The 21,877-nt window shown below is 35.5% G+C and overlaps 1 protein-coding gene and 1 long non-coding RNA gene across 8 annotated transcripts in view; one reads left to right on the top strand and one right to left on the bottom strand.

Moving 5' to 3' along the window:
• Positions 1-633: 633 nt before the first annotated feature.
• Positions 634-21,877, top strand: part of LOC126717572 (trans-resveratrol di-O-methyltransferase-like) — an 80,031-nt gene continuing 58,787 nt past the window's right edge. For 3 of the 7 annotated variants that reach the window (XM_050419383.1, XM_050419384.1, XM_050419386.1), the window contains exon 1: positions 634-1,473. In XM_050419383.1, the coding sequence (XP_050275340.1) occupies positions 649-1,473 (825 nt within the window). In that variant the 5' untranslated portion in view covers positions 634-648. Of the gene's footprint in view, positions 1,474-2,036; positions 2,497-15,270; positions 15,875-21,877 lie in introns of those variants that run through there. The other 4 variants (XR_007652652.1, XM_050419387.1, XM_050419382.1 and 1 more) reach the window with 3 other exon arrangements.
• LOC126717574 (uncharacterized) lies at positions 776-15,580 on the bottom strand. Its single transcript, XR_007652655.1, has 2 exons — positions 15,486-15,580; positions 776-892 (listed from the first exon to the last, which is right to left on the bottom strand). It is a non-coding gene; the product is annotated as an uncharacterized LOC126717574 (long non-coding RNA).

Genomic DNA, 21,877 nt, shown 5'->3' with positions numbered 1-21,877 from the left:
TAAATTCATTATGGGATTAACCATTCATGTGAAATGAAATAATATCTCAACGAATACTAAATAATTTTCCAAAGTTTTAAACTTATAATATACTATTCTACTCTTTTACTGCAGGTATGAGGTACCTTTAGGAAAATATTGTAGATACTTAGAATTTTATATGATATTCTACTCTCTTAGGGTTCTACCCTTACTTTTACTCCTTTACCTAACTATTTTTGTTAGAAAAAATTATTGCTGACTTGGCTTTTTTGGGTTTCTTGTAATTGAGTAGACAAGTTCCAGAGAGAAAAACTCTTCTTTATTGCTGACGTGGGGTTTTACATTCTAATGAAGACAAGGTTTTAAAATTTGTAACTGTAGTATTACTCTTTTAGTAATCATGAAAATAGTTTTTGTCGCAACTTAAGTAAGAAGTAACATCTTATATCTATTTATTGGATATGAATTTTATTACACACACTCACTTATACATTTCTCTAAAATTATTATTTCCAAAACTTGGAATGCCCCTCTCCCCACCCAAAACGACGTACGTTTCTAACTAACTCTTATTTGTCCTGTAATGAATTGGGCACCAACATACTGTGCATTGAAATGCAGCAGTAATCTACAACCAATCTATATATAAGAAGGCAGTTGGACCTCATGGAGAAGTATAAGAAGCTTAGAATTAAAGAGATCAACACTAAGATGGATCTTATTCATGGTGAGGGAGTAAGTGAGTTATTTCAGGTTCAGTGTCATTTGTATAAACACATTTTTAGCTACATAGATTCCATGTCACTTAAATGTGCAATTCAGCTAGGCATTCCTGACACAATCCACAACCATGGCCAACCCATTACTCTCCAAGAGTTGGTCTCTAAGCTTAACATTCACCCTGAAAAAACTAGCTGCGTGCACAGGCTTATGCGTCTATTGGTGCACTCTGGCTTCTTCGCTAAAACAATAGTTCATGAAAATCAAGAAAAAGAAAAAGAAGAAGAAGCCTATACCCTCACACCTTCTTCTAGGCTTATCCTCAAAGAAAATGTCACCAGCTTATCACCATTTGTTCTGGCAATGCTTGATCCTGCACTTGTAAGCCCATGGCAGTTCTTGGGAGATTGGTTTCAGGGGAGTGAGCTCACACCTTTTGAGAAAGCACATGGGAAAGGTCTCTGGGACTATTGCAACCAAAACCCAGAATACAATAACATTTTCAATGAAGGAATGGCCAGTGATTCCCGACAGATGAACTTGGTTGTAAAGGACTACAAGCCCATTTTTGAGGGTTTAGGTTCATTGGTTGATGTTGGAGGTGGTACTGGGACAGTGGCAAGGATTATTTCTGAGGCATTTCCTCACATGAAATGCACAGTGTTTGATCTCCCACATGTTGTTGCCAACTTGCCAGATAGTAAAAATCTGAAATTTGTTGGTGGCGATATGTTTCAATATATCCCTCCTGCAGATGCCATTCTGTTCAAGGTATGTGACATACTAATGTGTCTTTAATATTTGAAATAGTATCATCTTAATTTCACTTAAATTTGAGAGTTTATTTGATGGTTAGTACTTTATTTTCTAGATTTAATAGTGTTCACAAAGTATCACATTTTTAAAAATTTTATGATGTACACTTTTAGACTTATAATATTTATTCTAAATAATGAATTGGGTGTGCATTTATTTAAGTTGCGTCCAATTGTTAATTTTGGCAGTTAATATTGACTATAATAGGGCCTTTTTTTTTCTTGGCTCGAAGGTGGTAATAGGAATTTTTCTTCATGTGTGCGTGGATGTACCATTCATATGATGTGAAAAAGCTTTTTAACCACAATTACTTTCCATATGTGTTTACAAACAGTTAGAAAGATAATTAAGCAGATATTAGGTAGGTAAATCTGAACAATATAAATGATAAATTTCAAGACTTCCATAGGTGAAAGAATTTTGAAGAATTATTTAACATAATTTTGAGGTTGGCTAAATTTAAAAGATGCTAGAGATATGAAGCTCTCAAATTTGATTGTTATATTACTATTTGGCAGTGGATTTTGCATGATTGGAGCGATGAGGAATGTGTCAAAATACTGAAAAATTGCAAGGAGGCTATTACGAGCAAAGGTAAGGAAGGAAAGGTAATTGTCATAGACGTAGTGATAAATCAAGAGAAGGATGAACATGATGTTACCACTACAAAGCTCCTCTTTGATGCACTAATGATGGTTTTGCTAACTGGAAAAGAGAGAAACAAGAAAGAATGGGAGAAGCTATTCTTGGAGGCTGGCTTTAGCTACTACAAAATTGTGTCATCGTTTGGCATGAAGTCCGTCATTGAGATTTATCCTTAAGAGATAAACAAGTATCTATGTGTACTAAGCTGGCAAAGACTGTTGACAAAAAAATATATAGAATAATGCTTGCCAGCATAGGAATTAAACTACTATCAATCTTGAAACTACCTATTGTAAGATATCATAATTAAGCATAATAAATTGTGCTTTAGTATCTTCTTATTATTTTAGTATGGTTTCGGTGTAAGGTAGCTCAAAATTTAGGAATTTCTTCTAAATTATTTGACCTTGATTTTCGCCTAGCAAAAAAAAAAAAAAAAGTATTAAAATTGTTAAATATTAGCATTGATACACCATGTTGAATATACTAGTATGAATGCGGAAGCAAAAGCATAAAATATAGAACACAGTAACACATGAGAGTTACGTGGTTCAGCCTAATGGCCTACATCCACGGAGGAAACCTTAAAGTGCTACATTAATAATATATTAGAATGTAATACAAATCCTGTATTATAATGAATCATAACATGTGTATATATAGTAAACTAAATCCCAGACTAATAGACTTCTAGTACAAGTAGGAGACTTGACTTGCACACGAAATAGAATTAGGTTTGGACATATGCTAATGAGCTAATATATCTCTAACAAAAATAAAGGGGGAGGGGAAAGTTAAGGGCCATAGCCTGCGTTTGGTTGTGGATTTGGAGTAATCGACATTTTTCTATTACACATACCTTAATAACAACACTTTTGACCTTCTAATCTATGTTTTTTTCTTTTTTTTGGAGAATTAGATAGTCTAGGTGTTTGGATAGACCTTTATATTGCTGAAGGCATATAAGTATTAGAGAGAAGCTCAAGTTTTGATGAAGAAACAAACACGCGTGATTGGTTTTGGATTTGGAGTTATCAAGATTTTTTTTTTCATTACTCATACCTTAAAATCAACACTTTTGGCCGATCTTTCTATTACTTAAGGCATATGGGTATAAGAGAGAAGAACAACTTTTGATAAAGAATCAAACCATATTAAAATAATGGGGGAGGGGAAAGCCAGGTAGCACCTAGCTCCCACTCCTCTCCCTCTCTCGTTGGATGTGTTTACAGCCTTAGCATATGGCATGATCTTGCTCTTTGTGGGAAAATTAGAGATTCACTAAAATCCAGATGAAAAATAGGTGGCTACAATGTTGACAAAATAAAGTGTCTGTCTTAAATAGAGTAATGCTGATAAATGAAGAGTGAATGAAGTCTCTATCTTAAGGCGACAAAACCATAGACGAGAAGGAAATAGTTGAGATGGTGGTACCAAAACCATGGCGACTCTTTAAGCCCATTTAGAGATTTTTTTTTTCAAGACACAAACATGAATGGGTTTATTAGGATCATGAAATCCTGGCAGCTGAACCATGTATACTAGTCTTCCATCTAATTGGCCTTGAAAAATGACGTTTTGAACGTCTTGCAAACATAACCTCTTAAAAATAGAAATGAGCATCCTTGATCAAAGCTTTGTCGTACTCTAAATTGTGTGGGTCGAATTGGATTAGCTTGTGTGAGTGTATGTTACGCGATATTGAATTGAGTTTTATATAGAGAATATACTAGGAAGATTTAAGCTATATAAGTGATTACAAATAACCTTAATTATACTTTCACTGGTAATTTAAGGTATGATTCAAATATGGTTAACACTTTCCTCAAGTCATGAAAAATGATATTAGAACCAATCAAATAACAATTGTGGTTTAAGCCTTGAGGACATTACAGTGCAAGCTTGGCCCTTGACGAGAATTCTCCACTTTAAAAACATTTTCTTCGGACGATTGAGTTTTTTTTTTTTTTTTTTTAACGGATTTGTTAATTATTAGGTTGATTATGTTCTTTTTTTTTTTTTTTTTTAAAGGATTTGTTAATTATTAGGTTGATTATGTTCTTGGTCCGTATTTAAATGACACATTGCATATACCCATACCTCCTTGATTCGTAGCCTGGCTTTAATTTATTGTTAATACCTAGTTTCACGTTTACTCAATTGCAAGATTTGCAAATATACATTGAAACAAGGTTTTTTATTTTTATTTTTATTATTTTTATTTTTTTAATTTGAATTGAAATCATTATTATGATTGGGTTTCTTCATAATCTCAATTGATTGTGTGTGTGTAGGGGCCTTTTTGCACCTTAGGCTAAGGCTTTTTGTAGAGGGTAGGAAAGTTGGGTCTAGCTCTCTCTGCGGAATTCCCCCGGAACCAGTCTTTGCACATGACCAAACACTTCAAAAAATGAGAAATATATACATATATAGTAACAGCAGAATAATTGTTAATCCAAAATGTTAGCAGTAGAAATAAATAGTAATAACAGCAAACATAATGATAAAAGTAAATGGGTTCTCCATAGGATAATACTAAAAAAAGCCCAAATTCTAACTTACTTAACCTTATTACCCTACAAGGTCATAAACTCTCTATCCTTTTGATTGAGATGACAGAGAGTATGGTTTTGTATGAGGAAGGGAAAAGATCGCCTAGTGATGCATGCTAGGTCTATTGTGTATCTACTATCTCAACTCTCTATTCTCCTATATGTATCACTTTCTTTTCCTTTTTCTCTCTTCTTTCACTTTCAACTTACTATTCTAATTCTCTTGGTTACTGGGTTGTTGTTCCCATTATTCTTCCTACCATTGTTACTATTCTCTCATGATTGATGTTGTGTTCTTCTCTCATTCTTGTTGCCATCCTCCCCATATTCATGGATATTGTTCATTTTATCCCCAAGAACAATCTCAGGTGATTTCCCCTTTTGCTCTTACTTTCACCAACTATTTTATCTGTTGCAGGCACTCAACACGTTCTAACCGTATATAGGTGGGTTCACTCCCACTATCTTCTGGCCGTTGGTAGTGGTTTCACTCCCACTACTTGCTTAGTGGAAAACTTCATTTCACTTTTGGGCAAAAGCCAATCCAGCCACAATACCACTATTTCTCTCTTTCTCTTAACGACAAACCCTTATTAATCTCTTCTGTCCTCACTCTCTAACATGCATTAGATGGTTCCCACCAATTTCTTACCCATTTTGATAAGTAAGCTTTCCTAGCAAACCACACCCTCTATTCCTCTTTAGTCGTGGGCCCTGCCTCCCTTGTATTGACTAAGTTATAGGTCAATAGGGCTCCAACTACCCCATTTCCCATTCTTTGGCTTCTTCTTCTTCATGCGTTTTCTGTGGTTTTTGATTTTGTCTTGTTTCCTCTTCACGTGTTTACTACCACTTTTAATTTTCTCTTGTTTCTTCATGTATTTCCTGCTGCTATGGCTTTGTCTTGTTTCTTCATGCGTTTCTTGCCTCTGTGGCTTTATCTTATTTATTTGCATGTATCCTGCCACTGTGGCTTTGCATGGTTTCAGTTTGCTTTACTTTCGCAAAATCAAAATTCATCCTTATCCCTTTATACAAGGGCATTATGGGCTTTCTGCCATATATTGGGTTGGGCTTGCTAACCTATTTTGCTTTCTTTTCTCTTCATTTATTCACTACATTGGCCCTTTTGCTTTTGCTTTTCTTTTCTTTTCTTTTTTTTTTTTTTTTTTTTTTTTTTTTTTTTTTTTGGAGAATATATTGTTACGAACCTAGGATCTAAGATTGCACTTATGTCAAGAGTCAAAATTCTTTTTATTGTAATAATAAGGGGTTATTATATAGGATTTTTCCCTATCACACCTCCCTTTGGACAAGGTAGTTTGGAGATAAAACATTTCATATAACTTTTGATTTGATGTGAATTTTGAAAATCTAATTATTGAATTGGATATTCTTAATACACATGTCAAATTTCGTTGAAATTAAATGTTATTTACTATTCAATTAATAAAATTAATTTTTATGCAAAATTTTAGGTACAAAATTTTGATATTTAAATATTTGATTGATGACATAGTTATTAATGTTTGATTTTCTTGTAATTTTTTAAGCATTAAAGATATAATAAGAGAATACAATCCAATAGTTAGATTTTTAAAATTTATATCCAATAAAAAGATATATAAAGAGTTTAAAAAGTTTCTCTCTAAACTAGAATTTAATGGTGAAGAATAATTTCCTTCAGTTTCTTTTTATTTTTAGTTGGATGTGTGATACGTGACATTCATAATATATATATATATATATATATATATATAACCGAAACCTGAAACTCACACAATTTTCCATGACAACACAATATTTAAATAAAATTATTTTTGTTTAGTCCAAACTTAATAAGGAGTGAAACTCTATCTCTCTAACAAGTCCAACTTAAACTCAAACTCATCATTATCATTTTTTTTAAACAAAATTATTTTTGTTTAATCAAAACTTAACAAGGAGTGAAACTTTATCTCTCTAATAAGTCCAACTTAAACTCAAACTCAAACGTTGATAATCTATATAAAAACAAAAATTCTGATGGGACTCAAAAAAAAAAAAAAAAAAAGGAAAGAGAGAGACTCACGTTGAAAATAGGACTCAAAAAAAAAAAAAAAAAAAAAGTGACTCATGTTGTAAAATAAAAAAGAGTCACATTAGATTAAGAAAAGGAGAGAGAGAGAGAGAGAGAGAGAGACTCCTGTTAAGACTCTCTCTCCTCTCCTCAAAGTCCTAACAATTACTATCTCAAAACCCTAAACTTAACTTCACTTTAGGATTCCCAAAAAAAAAAAAAAAAAGACTCACGTAACCAAAAAAAAAGTTAGGATTAAGAAGAAAAAAAAAAGAGAAGAACTCCTATTAGGAGTCTCTTTTCCCTCCTCAAAACCTTAGCAATTACCACCTTAAAACCCCAAACTTGACTTAACTTTAGGATTTTTTTTTTTTTTTTTTTTTTTAAATACAAAGACTAACATAAAGAAAAACAAAAAACAAAAAATGCAAGCAATCTAATTCAACTTTCTTTTTTGATTAATGAATTTTATGTCGAATTTTTTTATATTTTTATTATTAATAAAATTTCAATTCAACATATGTGGATATTTGTTTATATTTTTCTTTCTATCGTATTTTTTTGTTATGTTTAGAATTGAATTTTTTTTTTTTTGAGTATTTGGGTTAATCTTCATATTTATATTGACATTGTTTTCGTGGGTTTGGTTTTTGGGTTGAAATTTCTACTAATTATATTTTTGGCAGATAAAGCATCTTTATTTTTTTGGAGAAAAATCAAAGCTGCAACCTATGTCTTCCAACCTAGAGAAAGATAAATTTTTATTTGGTATTGTAAGGACTCAATTTGTAACGACTCAAAATGATACTGGGTTCACACGTAAAAATGCCCAAACAATATCATTTGTAGAGCGTGAGTTTGAAAGGCTAGGCCTTGGTCACCGGACAGTGGTTAGTCGAGATGTTTATACAGAATTAAACCGTGTTCGCTCGAGGAGTCTTTCTCCTTGAGGCGGTCTGGGAGGCTCTGGTTCTTGGCCTTTTTTTCCCAGCCCCTTTTCCGAATTGCTTGTTTCTCCTTTTATATTAGTCTGTATTCCTTATCCTACGTCCACGTGTAAGATCGACTTTCCAGGACTGATACTTGTCCCATCAGCCCATACCCAAAGTGGTTGGGGGTGGTTGTAAAAGTTGAAGAGTATAGCTCTGTCAAGTGCAGAGTATTCAATGGCAGTAATGGCAGCTTTCCCTTTGTCCTTGGTCGTTATACTATCCAGCGTCCCCTTCTCTATTGACATAGATATTTTAGGTTTTTCCCAAAACGGTTCCTGTACCGTTCTTGCCCTTTCTTTCAGGGGGACCTCGGATATGTCGAGGACAGAATTATCCTCGGCTATATCTCAAGACTACTTGGACTTTTATTACACGTCCTCGGCTATACCCCTCCTCGACTTGGGTCTTGGGCCCTAATGCAAAAATGGGCCAGGGCCTCAATTTCTTGGGCCCCACAATAGCCCCTCAAAATCCTGCTGTCCGACCTCTCAGTCGGAGAGGAGGGTTTTGGTGATGCCAAGCCTTTATTATAGTCTGTTTAGCTCTAACCTTCATTAGTGTTGGTGTCCCTTCGTCTATTTAGTAAATGCGCCGGGTTACGAGACATTCGTCTAGATTTTCACACGGGGCGTTCCTGCCGTTTCAGTGTACGAAGCGCACCTTTAATAGATTTACACTACAAGACCGATCAAATCTGACGGTTATAGATGACATTGGGGAGTTGAACAGACGCTACCTCATTTGCAAATCTTTTTGGAAATCTATACGGATTAAATGCCACTGAATTTACCTTCCATATAAGAAGTCAAACGAGAGGGTATTCCCTTCGCGTACAGACTCTTTGACCTTTCTAAAGTCTTAAACCTTAAGCTGTGCTCAAAGTCTTCCTTATCAGCATAGCCAAATCTTATAGTGCGACGCATTTGAAGTAGAAGCGGGGATGAAAAGATCACATCCTTCTCAGAAGCGTTATGTCCCTCCGAAACTTAAGATGGCTCGGTCAGGGCAGGGTTGGCAGAGACTCAAGATGCTTCCCATCCTCCTTTAGCCAAAATCCGAAGCAGGTGTTAGTCGCACCAAGCTTTTGGTGCGATTGAGCTGGGGTTACCCATTATTAGTACCAGCCGCTCTCTTATGAGCATAGCTAATATGGCACTAGTGTGTTAGGAGTCAAGGCTGACGCAGGGACTAAGTATCCCTGCTTCCTCCTCTGTTCCTTCACTAGTGCCTCCTTTTGCTTCCCCTTCTTCTTCTTTCTCATCACCAGATCCATCCTGGTGCTTTTACTTCTTCCTTTTCTTCTCTTCTTCTATCAAAAGGGGTTCTCCTCTCAATATGGTAGCTACTAGAACAGAATTTAGAAAGACTTCTTTTTGTTGTATTTTTTTTTATTCTTGTTTTTGTAACTTGTTTCCTATATAGGCTTGTTTAAGCCCTTCATTGTACGCTGTACTATTTCTTTACATTAATAAAAGTTGCCATTGTTTCATTCTATGCATTCTTTCTTTCCTGCAATGGTTATGCCGTGAATGGACATACTACCGTATGATTTCTTTTCATTTTTATACTCTAAACGATGCTTAGGGCCGAAATCCCTGTTAATAAAAAGATCTTATTCTGCGCTTATTGAAACTATCCAGCACTATAATACCGATTTGAACAAATGATACTTAGGGTCGAAACCCTTACTAAGAGAAAAAAAATGTTATTACGAACTTATTAGAGCTGCTCGGCATAATAATGCCGACTTGAGAAAACGATACTTAGGGGCGAAACCCTTATAAAAGATGTTATTATGAACTTATTGAAACTATCTTGCACAATAAGACCGACCTGAAAAAGGGTTGTATACCCCAGACTAAACGAGATGATGGCTGAATGCTCGGTGCTGGGTAGGAAGTAATCATCCGAGGATATGTAACCCAAAATGAACAACCCCTGCAGGTCGTTGAGTAATAAGGCGTTTCGCTATCTTTCTAATGACCTCTATAGCCTTAGTCTTCTCTGGTATTTGGTCTGAGGACTGAGCGACTTAGAATTCTCCTTAAATGGTTGATTTTTCCATAGGTTTAAATCCAAGGACCATGCAATACCTTGGTTCTGTCCAAAACTTAGCTTTTTAAGTAGTTGGTTTCCCTATAGGTTTGAGTCCGAGGACCATGCAATACCTTAGTTCTGTCCAAAACTTAGCTTTTTAAGTAGTTGGTTTCCCCATAGGTTTGAGTCCTCCGAGGACCATGCAATACCTTGGTTCTGTCCAAAACTTAGCTTTTTAAGTAGTTGGTTTCCCCATAGGTTTGAGTCCGAGGACCATGCAATACCTCGGTTCTGTCCAAAACTTAGTTTTTTAAGTAGTTGGGGGAATTAACCCCTCGGCTGTGGCGTGGGACCTTGGTTTAGGGGGATTAGCTCCTCGGCCAAGCCCCTAGAACTATTCGTGCTGCTGACATCACGAAGCGCAGCCCCTAGTGGAACTTTACGCTAGAACACTACAACCGGCTGTTGGAAATGACGGGGGGACTGTCTCAACCCACCGCCTGTGCCAACACACAAGTCTTTCCCACAGACGGCTCCAATTGTAAGGACTCAATTTGTGACGGCCCAAAATGATAATGGGTTCGCACGTAAAAAAGGCCCAAACAATATCATTTGTAGAGCGTGGGTTTGAAAGGCTAGGCCTTGGTCACCGGACGGTGGTTAGTCAAGGTATTCATACAGTATTAAACCGTGTTCGCTCGAGGAGTCTTTCTCCCTGAGGCGGTCTGGGAGGCTCTGGTTCTTGGCCTTTTTTCCCAGCCCCTTTTCCGGATTGCTTGTTTCTCCTTTTATATTAGTCTGTATTCCTTATCCTACGTCCACGTGTAGAATCGACTTTCCAGGACTGATACTTGTCCCATCAGCCTATACCCAAAGTGGTTGGGGGTGGTTGTAAAAGTTGAAAAGTATGGCTCTGTCAGGTGCAGAGTATTCAATGGCAGTAATGGCAGCTTTCCCTTTATCCTTGGTCGTTATACTATCCAGCGTCCCCTTCTCTATTGACATAAATATTTTAGGTTTTTCCCAAAACGGTTCCTGTACCGTTCTTTCCCTTTCTTTTAATGGGACCTCGGATATGCCGAGGACAGAATTATCCTCGGCTATGTCTCAAGACTACTTGGGATTTTATTACACGTCCTCAGCTATACCCCTCCTCGGCTCGGGCCTTGGGCCCTAATGCAAAAATGGGCCAGGGCCTCAATTTCTTGGGCCCCACAGTAATGCAAACCCCAATATTGTTTTTTAAAGCCGAGTAGAGGTATGAGCTTTTCTTATGTTATTTTTTTTTCCTCTACTTTGTTAAAAAAATAAAAATATTTTATGGTTTTTCATGTATTTTTTAAAAAGTAATTTTCGTTCATGAACCACCAAACTCTCTTTAGCCATTTTTTACAAGATAAAAAAGCTTGCAATAATTGAAATTATTCTTTTGAATGTAACTCATCTTTCTTTTATATTTTTTCTATTATTTAATCATATATATTTTGTTTTGTTTTAATAATTTCTAAGTAGTGAATCATCTAATTCTTTAATACTTTTTGGTCTTTCAAAAGTTTTAATATATGAATTTTTGAGTTATTTTTTTGCAGAATCTGAAATTGTCTGACAAATTTTTTTTTAAAACCATTGTACGTTCAAACAATAACTTCTTCATCAAATTGTAACACAAATTAAAGTTATACAAGAACAAATCATGCAATTGTGTAGTTTCTTAATCAATTTAAGATTGGCAAAAATGCACTTTTAGTCCCTACATTTTGGGTCTATTATCAATTTGGTCTCTAAATTGATTTAGCTCCTAGGTCAGTCCTTAATTTTTAAAAATTATTTTTAAAATAATCCCTGTCGTCAACCCAGTGACAAAAAATGCTGAGGTGACAAACGGAATGCACTGTTTGCTGACGTGGCTAATAAAATAATAATAAAAATATATATTTAACATTTTTTAAATGCCATGTCAGCATTTAAATTAATAAAAAAAAGCCAGCCCTGTGAAATTTTTTTTTTAAAAATGTAAATTAAATTTTTTTAAAAAAACCTTAAATCTAATTTAAACTAAAATTATTTCTTAAAAATAAAAATTCATAATTCTTTTTGTTTTTGTTTTTGGTTAACCTCATCAGTTTTAAAAAAATTCTTCTACACTCTCTACCTAATCTCAAACTCCCTCTCTCTCTCTCTTCACCCTACACTCTCTATCCCCACTAAGCTCACAAGCTCAGCCTGCTTCTCCACCAGGCGCTGAAGCTCACAATCTCACAAGCAGATCATGGCGTGAAAATCGGTGACCGCTGCCGCTGTTGGCATCGGACAACGTGATCTGCTTGTGAGTCCGTTGCCGTTGATCTGATTGAGTCGGCACAAAACCTCGAGACGGAGAATCCGCTGCCGTTGTTGGCATTGGACGGCGTGAGAATCTTCGCGAAGGACAAGATTTTGTCCTCACCTGCAGCGGCGACGTCGTTTTGGCTCCTAGAAGGCTCCGATGGACAGTCAACGAAGTTCTGTTGAGCATGAATAGGATGGAGGAGGAGCCTGGCAAAAACCTCGTCAATAACCGGATCGGTGAGGAAATCAAATGTTCTGGGTTTTTTTTCTTTTTTTTTTAATAACGATTTGTATATTTTTCTGGATTTATGGGTTTGATTTCCTAGAGGTTTCTATGTTGATTGTTTTGGAATCTTTTGTGCTGAGATTGATTTTTAGTGGGTTAGTCAATTGGGTTTGTCTTGATTTGGAGAAGAACATGAAGATTGAAGTTCATGTTCTAGGTTGTATGTTTCTGGGTTTGACATTTTTTTGGGTTAGAGGATTGATGATTTTTCTGGGTTGGTTTTCTCATGTGGGTTTGGGTTTGATGGTTTTTTCATGTTCTGGAGGTTTTGGTGGAGGATAGGGATTTTGTATGAAATTGTGCTCTTGTTCTGATTGTTCTTGGATTCGGGAAGAACATGTTCTTTGTGTTCTTACCTCCTAAAAAATAATGAAAGCAATAATAATAATAATAATAATAATAATAATAATAATAATAATAAAATTAGATTTAAAAGTTTGTTTTTTTAATTTAAAATCTGACATGGCTTTTTTAATTCAGAAAATGCTGACATGTCATTTAAAAAATGTTAAATATATTTTATTATTATTATTTTATTAGCCACGTTAGTAAACAGAATATTCTGTTTGCCACCTCTGCATTTTTTGTGACTGGATTAATGGTAGGGACTATTTTAAAAACGATTTTTAAAAATCAGGAACTGACTTAGGAGTTAAATCAATTTAGGGATTAAATTGATAATAGGCCTAAAATGTAGGGATTAAGAGTGCATTTTTACCATTGAGATTTTATAAAATTATTTTAGTCTATTTCACAAATAAATAAGTTTCCGTATATAACACGGGTTAACAACTAGTTAAATTCATTGTGGAATTAACCATTCGTGTGATAGGAAATAGTATCTCAAGGAATACTAATAATTTTTCCAAAGTCTTAAACTTATAATATGCTATTCTACTCTTTTACTGCGGATATGAGGTACCTTTAGGAAAATATTGTCCATACTTAGAATATAATATGATATTTCTACTCTCTTAGGGTTCTACGCTTACTTTTACCCCTTTACCTAATTATTTTTGTTCGAAAAAATTATTGCTGACTAGGGGCTTTTTTGGGTTTCTCGTAATTGATTAGACGAGTTCCAGGGAGAAAAACTCTTGTTTATCACTGACTTGGGGTTTTACTTGTCATTCTTTCTTTTTCTTTTTCTTTTTTCATATGACAAATCTAATAATTTGGTTTCCTGTGTGGATAGGCCAATCACCCGAGTAGAGAAGCGACTTTAGTTGCTCCTCCTCGGCTCCTACTATTCTTGTTCATAATTTTTTTTTTTTTTTTTAAAATGTAGATAGGAAAATTGAAACTCGAACCAAAATGATTTTTTCCGTTTCCTAAATATCTCTATGGAATGTTTCGCAACTCATGAATTTTGTTCAAATTAGTTTCAAATTAATTCCAATAAATAAATCAATTTAGCTGTAGATTTGTTTAGGTTCATATGTAATTTGTTTTATCTAGAGAGTAAATTGCTTTTTCTGTTTGATAAACCCATGATTTGATTAATTCTAGTTCTAATTTTTGTTTTAAAAAATAATATAGGAATTAGTTTCCTATTAATTTTATAAATTTTACCAAATTTTGAAAAATAAAATTCCATTACACTTTCTCAAAAAAAGCATGGTCGACAATCTGTCGTGTATCCTCAAAAAAAGAGCATGGTCGACAATCTGCCGTTTATCCCCAAAAAAAAACATGGTCGACAATAACAGTTCAACCGTCTAATCATATACTTTCAAATTTTAAGTCAGTTAATTTTGTGAACCTGCATGTGAAGTTTTTCTTTAATTATACATCTAAAGAAATGGATATTTTAACTTTACACTAGTTCAACTTTTGATTTACTCTGGGGACAGTTTAAATAGAACTTATTTTGTTGAAATTAAAATTGAAAATACTATAATAAAATAATATTTAAATGTGTGAATAATATCGTGGGACTCATTTTTAATGAAAAAGTTATTAAAAAGTAAAATTTGTAGGTCTCATGCACTGTTCATGAGATCCACAGAACTGATAAAGGGCAAGAAAAATCAACAAACTACGGCTACTGATAAAGGGGAGGAAAAGTCAACAAACTACGGCTACTGTTCATTAACAATAGCATGAACAGTAGCCATTGTCCCCCCTAAACGCGTGTGACAGGGGAAAAAAAAAATACAAACGTGAAACACAACCTCCGGATCCAAACCGGCATCTAAGAGAATTAAAGTAGGATGTAAAAACCTTCTTCTCTCCTCGTATGTATGTTAAAATATTTAGTATTCTAAAAAAAAAAGTGTAAAAATAAAACATAGAAACACATGTATAAAGGTCTTAATTTGTTTTACTTGAGACAAAGTTAGTGAACCGATCATGAGAAGCAAGATATTTTTTATTTGTTCAACTTTATTATTGTATACAACAAAATTTATTGAATGTGGAGATTGGTTATTATTGATAAAAAAAATTAAAAAAAAAAAAGATATTTAAGTAGTGGGTTTAAATGAGACTTGTAAATATTTGTCACCTCAATAGTTTGTAAAAAATGTTATTAAAAAATTTGTGACAATAATATTACTCTTTTAATAATCATGAAAATAATTTCTGTAGCAACAACTTAGGTGAGAAGTTACATATCATATATCAACAGCAATAAAATTATTGCACACGCTCAGAGTCACTCACACTCACACATACGAAACTGGGAAAGCCCCACTCCCACCCAAAATGACGTTTCTATCTAACTCTCATTTGTCCTGTAATGAATTGGGCACCAACGTACTGTACATTGAAATGCAGCAGTAATCTACAACCAATCTATATATAAGAAGGCGGTTGGACCTCATGTAGAAGTAAAAGAAGCTTAGAATTAAGGAGGTCAACACTAAGATGGATCTCATTCATGGTGAGGGAGTGAATGAGTTATTTCAGGTTCAATGTCATTTGTATAAACACATTTTTAGCTACATAGATTCCATGCCACTTAAATGTGCAATTCAGCTAGGCATTCCTGACACAATCCACAACCATGGCCAACCCATTACTCTCCAAGAGTTGGTCTCTAAGCTTCATATTCACCCCAAAAAAACTAGCTGCTTGCACAGGCTTATGCGTCTATTGGTGCACTCTGGCTTCTTCGCTAAAACAATAGTTCATGAAAATCAAGAAAAAGAAAAAGAAGAAGAAGCCTATACTCTCACACCTTCTTCCAGGCTTATCCTCAAAGATAATGTCACTAGCTTATCACCATTTGTTCTGGCAATGCTTGATCCTGCACTTGTAAGCCCATGGCAGTTCTTGGGAGATTGGTTTCGGGGGAGTGAGCTCACATCTTTTGAGAAAGCACACGGGAAAGGTGCCTAGGACTATTGCAACCAAAACCCAGAATACAGTAACATTTTCAATGAAGGAATGGCCATTGATTCCCGACTGATGAACTTGGTTGTTAAGGACTACAAGCCCATTTTTGAGGGTTTAGGTTCATTGGTTGATGTTGGACGTGGTACTGGGACAGTGGCAAGGATTATTTCTGAGGCATTTCCTCACATGAAATGCACTGTGCTTGATCTCCCACATGTTGTTGCCAACTTGCCAGATAGCAAAAATCTGAAATTTGTTGGTGGCGATATGTTTCAGTATATCCCTCCTGCAGATGCCGTTCTGTTCAAGGTATGTGACACACTAATGTGTCTTTAATATTTGAAATAGTATCATCTCAATTTCACTTAAATTTGAGAGTTTATTTGATGGTTAGTACTTTATTTTCTAGATTTAATAGTGTTAAAAGTTTCACATTTTTTAAAATTTTATGATACACACTTTTAGACTTGTAATATTTAATGTAAACAATGAATTGATGTGCGTTTTTTTAAGTTGCGTCCAATTGTTTATTTTGGCCATTTATATTGGCTATAATAGGACCTTTTTGTTTCTTGGCTCGGAGGTGGTAATAAGAATTTTTCTTCTTGTGTGCGTGGATGTTGAACTTGGATGTACCATTCATATGATGTAAAAAAGCTCCTCAACCACAATTACTTTCCATAACATGTTTATAAATAGTAGAAATATAATTAAGTAGATATTAGGTAGGTAAATCTGAACAATATGTTAGTACATTTTAAATTAAATATGTTAAAACTCAAAATAACTGAAGATGAATAAAGAGATAAGTTATAATAAAAGTTGTTAAAGAAAGAGTTGTTAAAGAAAGAGTTACTTGTATGTAAGTTAGATTAAATAAATTAAGAGAAGTTTTCTAAATTAATAAATAACATGTAGGTTATATGAAGGGTTGGAAGACTATATATACGGCTATGCTATGGACTAATTTCATATCAAGAGTGAATGAAGAAAATAATTAAAAGCAAAGTGTATTGTGTGAGAGAGTGAATTCTATAATATTCCTAAATACTTAAGAAATTTCGGGCTAAAGAAAGGTGTTCTTCTGGTGGAGCTTTGGGCTTGAACACTTTGTGCAGAAGTTGTTCTAGTCATACAACATTTGTTGGGCTGTTGTATCCTGGGGGAGACAAGTCAGAGAAGGTCTGCACCGGTTACAAAGTTTAGCCAACCAAGGGCTTGAATCTCCTTAAAGAGAGCGAGTGCCGCGCCTCAGTCCAAATAGTGTTGTGTAATTTTTCTCATTGAATTAATAATATTCAGAAGTACTATTCAGTTTCTCTTTGTGTGTTATTTCCATTATTATTGTGTTTGCACCAACAATTTTAAGGAGATTCAACACATGGAGCCTACACAAGAGAAACCAAATGAGCCTGTTGGAGATCTCAACAAGCCCTTTCACTTTAAGGGAGCCCATTTCAAGAGGTGGAAAGGAAAGGTCCTCTTTTACTTGAGTCTTCTCAAAGTCTCCTACATCCTCACTAACAAGAATCCGTCAAAAGTTCCTACCGATGAGATGAGTGAGGAAGAATATATTCTCCATCAAGAAAAAATAGATAAGTATACAAAAGATGAATATAATTGTCGCTCTTATCTATTGAATTGTCTTGCCGATCATTTCTATGATTATTATGATACAACTTACAATTCTGCCAAGAAAATTTGGAAAGCTTTACAAAGCAAGTATGATACCGAGGAGGCTGGTGCAAAGAAGTATGTTGCTAATAGATTTTTCCGTTACCAAATGGTGGATGGAAAATCGGTGGTGGATCAAGCACAAGACTTCCAAATGATTGTAGCAGAATTGAGATCCGAAGGCATAAAGATTGGAGACAATTTGGTGGTAGCTGGCATAATTGATAAACTACCACAATCTTGGAGGGAGTTCCAAAAGACTTTGTGGCACAAACAAAAGGAGACATCCTTAGAGACTTTGATCACACGCATCCGTGTGGAGGAGGAGGCTAGAGGACAAGATGCACTTATGACACAAGAGAGCAATGGTAATTCCACCACAAAGGTAAAACTTATTTCATCCAATAATAATATGCCCAAAAATCATTTTCCTAGAAATGTTCAATTGAAGCCTAAAAAAAGAGCCTTTAAAAATAATAATAGACCTCAAGGAAGGGGAAACCCAAATAAAAATTACAATAAGAACTAAGGACCCCCTTCACAAGATCAATTTAATAGATCATGTTTTGTCTGTGGCAAGAGTGGGCATATTGCTCGTTTTTGCAAATTTCGGAAACATGAATCTGTCCCACAGGCTAACGTAACCGAAGAGCCTTTAGTGGCTATGATTACAGACATCAATATGGTGCAATATGTTGAAGGGTGGTGGGCAGATTCCGGTGCTAATAGGCACGTCTGCTATGATAAGAATTGGTTCAAATTGTACACTCCTTTTGAAGAAGAAAAAACTGTTATGCTTGGTGACTCTAGTAAAACCAAGGTTCTTGGGAGTGGTGAGGTTGAATTGAAATTCACTTCTGGACGTGTGCTAACATTGAAAGATGTTCTTTACACTCCGTCCATGAGGAAGAATTTGATGTCAAGTTTTTTGCTTAACAAGGCTGGCTTCAAGCAAACTATGGAATCTGATAATTATGTAATCACTAAAAAGGGATTATTTGTGGGCAAGGGTTATGCTTGTGATGGAATGTTTAAATTGAATGTTGAGAATAATAAAGCATCCACCAGTTCAATTTATATGCTCTCTTCTATTAATTTTTGGCATGCTCATTTATGTCATATAAATAGTAGATATGTGAGAATCATGAGTAGTTTAGGATTAATTCCAAGACTGTCAAAAGATTTTGAAAAATGTGAAACTTGTAGTCAAGCTAAGATTACAAAAAGGCCTCATAAAAATGTTGTAAGAAATACTGATTTGCTTGAGTTAATTCATTTCGATTTATGTGAATTTGAGGGAATTTTAACTCGTGGAGGAAATAGATATATTATCACTTTTATTGATGATTTCTCAAAATATACAACTATTTATTTGTTGAAAAATAAAAGTGATGCTTTTGAAAAATTTCAAGATTTTTTAAAAGAAGTTGAAAATCAATTCGGTAGAAAAATAAAAAGAATAAGAAGTGATAGAGGTCGTGAGTATGAATCAAGTGCATTCAACTCATTTGTTCAATCTTTGGGAATTATCCATGAAACTACTGCACCATATTCACCTGCTTCTAATGGTGTGGCTGAAAGAAAAAATAGAACTTTAATTGAGTTAACAAATGCCATGTTAATTGAATCTGGTGCACCTTTACATTTTTGGGGTGAAGCTATTTTAACTGCATCTCATGTTTTGAATAGGGTGCCACATAAAAAGTCACATACCACACCTTTTGAGATGTGGAGAGGACATAAGCCAAATTTGGGATATTTGAGAGTATGGGGTTGTCTTGCTTATGTAAGGCTTACTGACCCTAAAATACCTAAATTAGGTATAAGAGCTACTACCTGTGCTTTTCTTGGTTATGCGATTAATAGTGCAACTTATAGATTTTTTGATCTCGAAAACAAAATAATTTTTGAATCTGGTGATGCAATTTTTCATGAAGAAAAATTTCCTTTTAAATTGAAAAATAGTGGGGGTGAAGAAAATATTTTGTCACAACGTAGTTCTTCTACTTCACATTTACAAAATCAAGAAAATTTTGAAATGGAACCTAGAAGGAGTAAAAGAGCTAGAGTTGAAAAAGATTTTGGTCCTGATTATTATGTTTTTAATATTGAGGAAAATCCCCAAAATTTAAAAGAGGCTTTAACATCACCTGATGCTATATTTTGGAAAGAGGCTGTAAATGATGAGATGGAATCTCTAATTTCTAATAGAACTTGGAAATTAGTTGTAAGGTTGAATTTATTCAACCATCTAATTGGCTTTATTCCGTGCCAAATTTGCTTGTAATTCAGCATTTAGTAACCCTGTATTTAGGTGGGTTTGTTGTAAGGGTAGTGAGTGAGATAGAGTGAAGTTTGCTCAAGAGTGTGCAAGAAAACAGAGACTCGCAGCTGGGACTCGCGGGTGGACTCGCGACTGCAAGCCGCCAGAAGCAGCACACGTGCCAAGCATGCTGGAAGATGAACAGTCATGTTAGCTGGAGCACTACAGGACAAAACAGGACAACTGGCCATACGGTTAACTCGCGACTGGATCTCGCGACTTGGTCAAGCCGCGAGGTCAAGCTGCGAGCCACCCCTGTTTTGTAAAACCTGACGTTTCACATTCCTCTCCCACTCCAGTATAAATACCCCTTTTACCCACGATTGAAAGAGAGCTTCCAGAGAGAATTTTGAGAGAGAAACCCTAAAAAAAAACCAGATTGCTTCACCCACAATCTCTACCTTAGAGTCTCTTCAAATTCCTCAACTCTCTTCCTCTCCATTGTCAAATCCTTGAGAGGCATTATACCAAACCTGGTTCTCACCATTATCATCTCTGTGAGACAGTTGTTTGGAATTCTGGGAAGCAGTTAGGAATGAGCCAATCTTCATTGGTTGATACTACGGTCTAGTAGCGGAATCCGGGAAGCTAGAAAAGAAAAAGGTTCGGCGCAACCTCGTCGGAGCAAGAAGCTTGGAGGGCTTAGGTGCACTGGGTAGATTAGGCTTGGAGGGTCTATTGCTGTCCTTGTATCCCAACTGTATTTTCTAGTGGATTGATTACTGCTTGGAGGGCGGCGGAGAGGTTTTTCGCCGAGGACTTCGGTTTCCTCTTCGATAACACATCGCGTGTTGTCTTTGTGTTTGCATCTTCCTTCCTCTCTATCTTTGCCTTTATATTTATCTGCTGTGGATTTTATTTTGTTATGGCTTAGATAGTTTATAACCAATTTCATATTATAGCATGTGTTAAGTTTCCGCACACTAGTTGTTTGACATATTGCTTGAATTGGTTAAGTTGTATTTTGGGGGTCTAAACGTTCAAAGGTGTTTTGTACACGTTTTTGAACTTTCAATTGGTATCAGAGCGGGTACACTGCTATTGGTTTCATTACCATTGTGTGATCCTTGACTCCCTTTTGAGATGGATAGGTCTCAATCCCTAAATGCACCTCCATATTTTGATGGTAGTAATTATGCTTTTTGGAAGGTTCGTATGAGAGCTTTTCTGTGTTCTATTGATGAATCCGTTTGGGATGCTGTTGAGATTGGTTGGACCAAACCTGAGGCAGCCAAATCCACATGGGATAAGGCAGCACTTGCTGCATCTAATGCTAACAGTAAAGCACTCAATGCTATTTTCTGTGGTGTGTCTCCAGATGAATTCCACAGGATTTCTCACATTACCATTGCCAAAGAAGCATGGGAGATTCTGGAAACAACTTATGAAGGCACGAAGAAAGTGAAAGACACCAAGTTACAAATGCTGACCACTCGGTTTGAGGAGCTCAAAATGAGTGAGGATGAGTCTTTTGACTCTTTCTATGGGAAGCTAAATGAGGTGGTTGTCAGTAAGTTCAACTTGGGGGAGAAAACGGAGGACTCAAAGATTGTAAGGAAGATCCTTCGATCATTGCCGGAAAGTTTTCGTGCTAAAGTGACAGCAATTGAAGAGAGCAAGGATCTTGATGACATCAAAGTACAGGAGCTGGTTGGGTCTCTGCAGACTTATGAGATGTCGCTGCCCAATCAACGGAAGAGTAAATCTCTTGCTCTAAAGACCATTAATGAGAAGGTGGAAGATCAAGACTCATCGGGAGAAGATGTGGTTGACAAAGATGTAGCCTACCTTGTCAAAAATTTCAGAAAGTTTTTGAAATTCAAAAATAATGGCAAATTTGATGATAAAAGAAAATTCCAAAGTTCTGGAAGGGAGAAGAGGGATTTCAAAAAGAAAGATGGAAAAGAATCCCAACCCACACAAGGTGTCACTTGTTTCGAATGTAACGGGCATGGACACTTTAAGAAGGAATGTCCGAATTATTTGAAATCGAAAGGCAAAGTGTATGCCACGACCTTGAGTGACTCAGATTCGTCTGATTCAGAATCTGAAGAGAGCTGTGATGGAGAGGGGAACTATTCTGCTTTTATGACTATTGCTCATGTTGAGTTTTCGGATGAGTTA

This window comes from Quercus robur, chromosome 3 (genome assembly GCF_932294415.1).
Source record: "Quercus robur chromosome 3, dhQueRobu3.1, whole genome shotgun sequence".
Taxonomy (NCBI): Eukaryota; Viridiplantae; Streptophyta; class Magnoliopsida; order Fagales; family Fagaceae; genus Quercus; species Quercus robur.
The sequence above is the reverse complement of the archived record's forward strand: the minus strand, read 5'-3'. Positions and strand labels throughout refer to the sequence as shown.